Source organism: Neophocaena asiaeorientalis, unplaced genomic scaffold (genome assembly GCF_003031525.2).
Source record: "Neophocaena asiaeorientalis asiaeorientalis breed wild unplaced genomic scaffold, Neophocaena_asiaeorientalis_V1.1 scaffold21, whole genome shotgun sequence".
Classification (NCBI taxonomy): domain Eukaryota; kingdom Metazoa; phylum Chordata; class Mammalia; order Artiodactyla; family Phocoenidae; genus Neophocaena; species Neophocaena asiaeorientalis.
The window spans coordinates 1,441,737-1,447,917 of NW_020174053.1; the positions used below are offsets into that span (position 1 = coordinate 1,441,737).

A 6,181-nucleotide genomic window follows, 5' to 3' on the forward strand; every position below is an offset into this window, starting at 1 on the left:
TGGCGAAGCCCAGGCCCTCCCTCGCTGACTCGGCTCCGACAGCCACAGCCAAACCACTTACGTTTTTGCCAGAGCATGGCCTGCGACAGGATGTTGCCTTTTCTCTTTGAAGCAGACAGTTTGGCTTCTTTAATGTGAGACCCGGGTGTGCTTGCCTCCAGTGGAGCCACCGCCTGCTCAAGGCTGTTTCCTCGGCTTTTAAAGGCCTGAGTTCCCGCGGCGGGGGCACAGCGTCATCACATCCTCCCACCCCGGGCGCCGCCGCCGCCCCTCTTCTCCAGCGGGGCGCCCGTCACCCCCCTGCGCGCGCTCACGGGCCCACCGGCGGCCCACCCCTCCATGCGCCATGCTCGCGGCCAGCCGGCTGGATCTGCACAACCAGCCGGCCCGGGAGGCCGTGGGCCGCGGGACGCAACCCCACGGGGTGCCAGGGTGCGCGGGGCGTGGGCAAGTGTGCGTGAGTGTGAACTCCGTGAGCGTGTGTGTCCAGTCGTGCCCCCCTCCGCGCTGCGATGGGCCCTAAGACCCCCTGGAAAACTCTGGGTTTTCTGTGGCACCCATTCAGGCCTCTCCACCACCGGGGTGTCGGCAGCGCTCAGTCCGCCCTGGGCCCTGCTCGACGGGAAATGCGATTCCCAGGGGACACTGTTTCTCAACACAGGAGGAAACACCTGTAGACTCTTCAAGCCTCACTAAACAACCTCCTTGTTCTTTTAATATTGCTTTTCTGTGCATTCCATTTTGAACCAGGTTAGCGCTTCCCCTTGCCCCCCAGCTACGACCAAAATGGCCAGGCCTAGTCATGCTTAAATAGGGGGAACACCGGTTCTGATGGTCCACATGCCCACGGAGAAAGAGGCCAGCTCCCTCAGCGCAGAAAGAAGACTCCCGGGCTCTTTAACTGGAGCTGGGTTCTCGAAGAGAACTTGCAGACGTTATGTGAAGGAGCCTCCCTCCTAGCCGGCAACAGCTGTCCACATGAAGTGACTCGGCGGAAAAGAAATGGGGTTCACCCTCTGATAGTGTTTGGGGTGTTAGGCCATGGACTTCTTCCCAGTTTGGTTGCCTTCTGTCACTGGGTACCTGAAGTCCACATGCTCAGGTCCTAATGACCCCATCAGTCTGGGGTCAAGACCACCTGACTTGGGCCCCCTCTGGCTGGTCTGGGGCCTTGCTGCTCTGCCCTCCACACTGCCTCAGAGCCGTCTCACACAACCTAGATCGAATCACGCCATTCTCCAGCTTAAAAAGCCTTCACCTGGTCCCTTCAGCCACAGAGCTGGAGGCACAGAAGACCGCTGGCAATCTAATCCTTGTCTACCTTCCCAGGCTCGTGGCCCACTTGAGCCCACCCCTGCCACTGGTCCCCTTCTAAGCACCACTCTGCACCCGTGCAGCTCCTGCCTTTGACACTGCTGTCCTCTCTCTCTCGGTTCCTGTTCTCCAGTTCCTCACCCAAAAATCATCATCTCCTCATTTTTCAGGATCCTTCCAGTGGAAAATGTTCTGACCCACCAAACCTCCTCATCCAGAAAATATCCATCCCTCTTTCCTCAGGTCCTGGAGCACTTTGTTTGTTATGTGGCAGTAAATTGTTGCATGCCGCTGTAGGCTCTGCAAGGATGTTTCATCTTTGTCTCCCCAGTGCCAACAAAGGAGCTGGAGCATATCTGTCTCTCAATAAAAGTTCATTCAAATGAAGTGATGAATTTAATGAATTACTGTCTTTAATGGGTTGTTGGTTTGAAAGCAGGTCTTGAGAAGAAATGTTGTCCACATAAACCAGCCACATAAACCAACCAAACTCACTCAAAAAGCAAAGTCTATCTCCTGGCTGAGTTATGAGCCCTCAGCACAAAGCCTCTGGGCTTTAGGACATGGAGGCTCCAGTGAGTGGCCTGGCAGGTAGCAGTGCTACAAGGCCTTGGGCCACACTGAAGTGTATCCACAGAAACAGGGACACATCCATCAGGCCTGGCTCCGTCGGAGGAGACATGGGTTCCCAACAAGGCTCTGGCACTCACTAGCTATGTCCCCTTAACCAAGTCACATAACCCTTCTGAGTCTCACTTTCCTTGTTTATAAAATGAAGAAGCAGTTCTCTGAATGTCTCACAGCCTTCTTAGGAGGATATGTGACCTCAGTCGTCCTCTCTCACATTGCTCTGTAGTCTGGGCATCTGTCTTATTCTCTCCAAGTTCCATGAAAGTAAGAACTCTTTTCTTATTCAGCTTTGTGTCTCCTCACAGGCCTAGCATAATGATTTCCATGAAGTAATAATAACAACTTATTATGTACCAAGCTCCATGTGGAGCCTTAACTACATTATCTCGTCACCACAACTCTATGAGAAAACTTCTACCCATATTGTTCAGAAGAACAAACAGATGCTTAGGAAATCTAATTTGCCCAGTATCACAGGGCTACTAGGTGATAAGCTTGGTGTAAGACACAAGTTCATCTGACTAGAGCTGAAATTTTAAATAATTAACACAAATATATATTCGTTAAGTTGAAATCAGTGAAAGCCAAATGTGAACTATGTTTATTAGCAGAAATATAGGATCGCTAATATTAAAACCTGGAGCAGATCATTAGAAGTTTATATCCTCAGGGATAAATCCTCTGGAAAGAGGGGAGGACAAGGACAAACCCGGAGGTGCTGTAAGAAATCAAACCTTGTACAGTGGCAGAGAAAAAAACGTCAGCACATCCACCGTCATGGCCAGCTTTAAACCCTGCCACTGATGACAACCTCAAAGCTCAGGAAGCAGAGTCCAACTCAGTGCCTCCAGCAAAGAAAGTGGATATCAAAGTAGATATCAATGACCACATATAGGCAGGTATTTGGGAACCAAGATTTGATCAAAAAGGCAAATATTTGCTGGGAAGACATTTTCCATAAGTCAGAATCAAAAGTCAAATTACATGGCATAGTTTGAAAGAGGACAAGGTGTCCATGTTTGTGCAATACCTCAAGAAGTTGAAGAAAAAAATTCTATTAATGCCAACCAGATGTCTTGAAATACCAGTGTGTTCACATAGTTTTAAAAATTGATATGCCAAAGTCAAAACTCCTAAAATAATTCAGTAAAGAACTCTTAGCTTTGCAAAAGTGATTCACCACAGACTGCATTTCTTCATTCAACAAATATTTACTAAGTGCTCATTATGTGCCATTGTCTATATTAGGTTATTTTTCCCTTTTAATTTAGGCTTTAATCATCCTCTTCATCCATGGCACTTTATCATCATTGGTCCATGATGGACTCATTTATTTATTTATTTGTTTGTTTGTTCATTCATTTGTTCATTAATTTATTCATTAATTCACTGTCCTCCCTACTACCATGCTTATTCTTTTTTCTGACTCCCTTCACCTCCACCAGATACCCACCGTTCCAATCAAAGCAACTATTTTCATCTGGTTGATGTCAATCGTTTTATCTGTAGACATTTGTATCTGTTCTTACACAATGTGTATTGTTTTGCTCACACAGATTTTTAATTCACGTAAGTGGTGCTGTATTATAGAGCTCATACTGTTTCTTACTTTTTAACTCAGAACTATGTTGTAAGATCCATCCCCATTGCTATGTATACATTCCATCTGTCACTCCTAATGGCTTGAAAGTATTCAGTGGAATGCAGCACTGCATCATGCTTAACCAGATTGTTTCCAACCTCTCCCTCTACAAACAATGCATCAACTTTCTGATATGCATCCTTTTACAGAGGCATGTGAACATTTCCTTGGAATTATACGCCCAGAAGTAGAATTACTAGGTCAAAGGATATGCATGTATCTAAGCTGACTAAATATAACCAGGATTCCCACCAGCAGTTCCATGAGGCTTTATGTATTTCCATTTCACCACCAAACTTGGTATCATCCAGCTTTCTAATTTTTGCCAAACTAATAGATGTAGTGATATTTCATTGTGGTTTTATTTTACATTACTAATGCTAATAAATTTGGGCGTCTCTTCATACGCTTCCTAACCTCCTGGATTTCCTCTTCTCTAAAATGTTTTTTCATTTCTTTGCCAATTTCTCTACTGGGGTTGCTGTCTTTTTCTTGTTGATTACCAGGAGCTATTCATATATTTTATATGTATAATTCTAGATATAATAAGTTTTACTCAATACAAATTTCTTCTCCTAATCTGCCATTTAACTTTATTCTTGGTGATCTTCTAATAAGAAGATCATATTAACAGCTGAGGAACACGAATCATACTGATAGTACAATTTTCAATAGCAAAACTGGATGCAAATAGACAATGAAAAATATTTTTAATGTATAGAAGAAAAGACCATTGAACCTATATCTTTAAATCCAACCAAACTGTCATTCAAATATTGTAGCATAACAAAAGTATCCTTAAGCCTACCTGACCTGACATTAAAATTGCTCTTGCAGGAAGCAATCAGATAAAAAGGGCAACCCAGGAGGAGGACACAAAAAATACAAGAGTAAAAGGTGGTCAAACACCTGGATAAAGTTTATTGTAGGAATTTTCTTAAGGCTGGAAAAAAAAAAAAAGAGAAAATACATACATCCATCAGAACAGGGGCTTCCCTGGTGGCACAGTGGTTGAGAGTCCACCTGCCGATACAGGGGACACGGGTTCGTGCCCCGGTCCGGGAAGATCCCACATGCCGCGGAGCAGCTGGGTCCGTGAGCCATGGCCGCTGAGCCTGTGCATCTGGAACCTGTGCTCTGCAATGGGAGAGGCCACAACAGTGAGAGGCCCGTGTACCACCAAAAAAAAAAAAAAAAAAAAAACCCAGAACAGACTAGAACATAGAAAATCTGATACCTGCGGGTTGAACAGCCCCTAGACTATAAAGATTGTCTGTGGCCCAGAAAGTCAGAGCAATTTGTAAAGTTACATATCTGGAGAAAGATTTCTTGACATTAGAGGTGTGGTGGAACAGGAGGGAAGGACCTGGGTGATTTTAAAGGAAGGGTCATATGTGTATACATTTTCCTTGGAACACAATCCATAGAGTTTACAAGAATTCCAAGGTTAAGAACCACTGTTTATTTTAGATAAATATTATAAGATCAAAAATTTTAATATATGAAGGATAAATTAACTAAGTTCAGCTAGAACAAGAATGAGACCCCAATAATATGAGTAATCCCTGTGTATAATATCAAGTTCCATTGCTGCCTATACTCAATCACCTGTGTTTCCTTTATGCACTGAGTCAACTAAATCCATTTCTCATTTCTCCTGCAAATGAATATCATTTCATTCTTCCACAGAATTTGGCTCTGGTCAAGGCATCTGGGCATCACAGAGAGATTAAGAGAGCTTGGTTTGAAATATGGCTGCACTGCTAGCAGTGTGGCCTTGGGTAATTGTTTGAACTCTCCTAGCTTTAGTTTCCTCCTCTTCCAAATCAAAATAATAAGAAGAATAGTTGCAACAATTAAATGTAACAGCCTAGTATAGAGTCATCTCTGTACGCTAATTTTCACTGTTTCACTTTGATCAAGAGACTACATAATTGAATTCCCTTTCATGTTTTTGTTCTCAAATTCATGCACACTAGGGACCCCTTCAGGTTTCGCCAATTTGTACTTTTCCAAGAGAAGATCAGTTCCCACAACCCCTGCCAAAGAAGTAGTGGGATTCACACCACATCTCAGCATCCCCAGTCCCCAGGCACCATCTACAAATATGGCCAACAGCTACTTGGCAGGTCCTTATCAAAGAATGTCCTTAATGGTTGAGATTTCCAGCTTTATACTGCTTTAAACAATTAGATGTTATGACTAAGAACAATTATAAAAGGAAATCACTTTCATTCTGATCAAATAAAGATTGCAGAGACCTATGTCAGAGTGACTTGAATGGATGCCAATGTTCAGAAGCTAGTGCTTTATTGTATGTAATAGCCTGGCCTCCATGGCAGGCTGCAGGATGCCCAACTCTTTATGGCTATACTTGAATGCCCTCTGACGCTAGACAGATGGCCTCTAGTCATACTGACAAACTCTCTCCAACACAGACAGCTGGCAAGTGTTCATGCCCCCTTTTTGCCAATGAGAAAACCAAGGGTCAGGTTGGTATAACTATGATCTATGTCCCAAGATTGTCATAAATAATCCTGGAAGATAGTCATAAAAACCTAGTGGTTATTACCTTTGAAGCCCTTGTTACCACGA

At 44.2% G+C, this 6,181-nt stretch overlaps 1 protein-coding gene across 1 annotated transcript in view; it reads right to left on the reverse strand.

Moving 5' to 3' along the window:
• Nucleotides 1-494, reverse strand: part of POU2AF1 (POU class 2 homeobox associating factor 1) — a 23,494-nt gene extending 23,000 nt beyond the window's left edge. Inside the window, exon 1 of the mRNA XM_024754276.1 lies at nt 62-494. Within this exon, the coding sequence (XP_024610044.1) occupies nt 62-77 (16 nt within the window). The 5' untranslated portion in view covers nt 78-494. The remainder of the gene's footprint in view (nt 1-61) is intronic.
• Between the last annotated feature and the right edge of the window lie 5,687 nt (nt 495-6,181).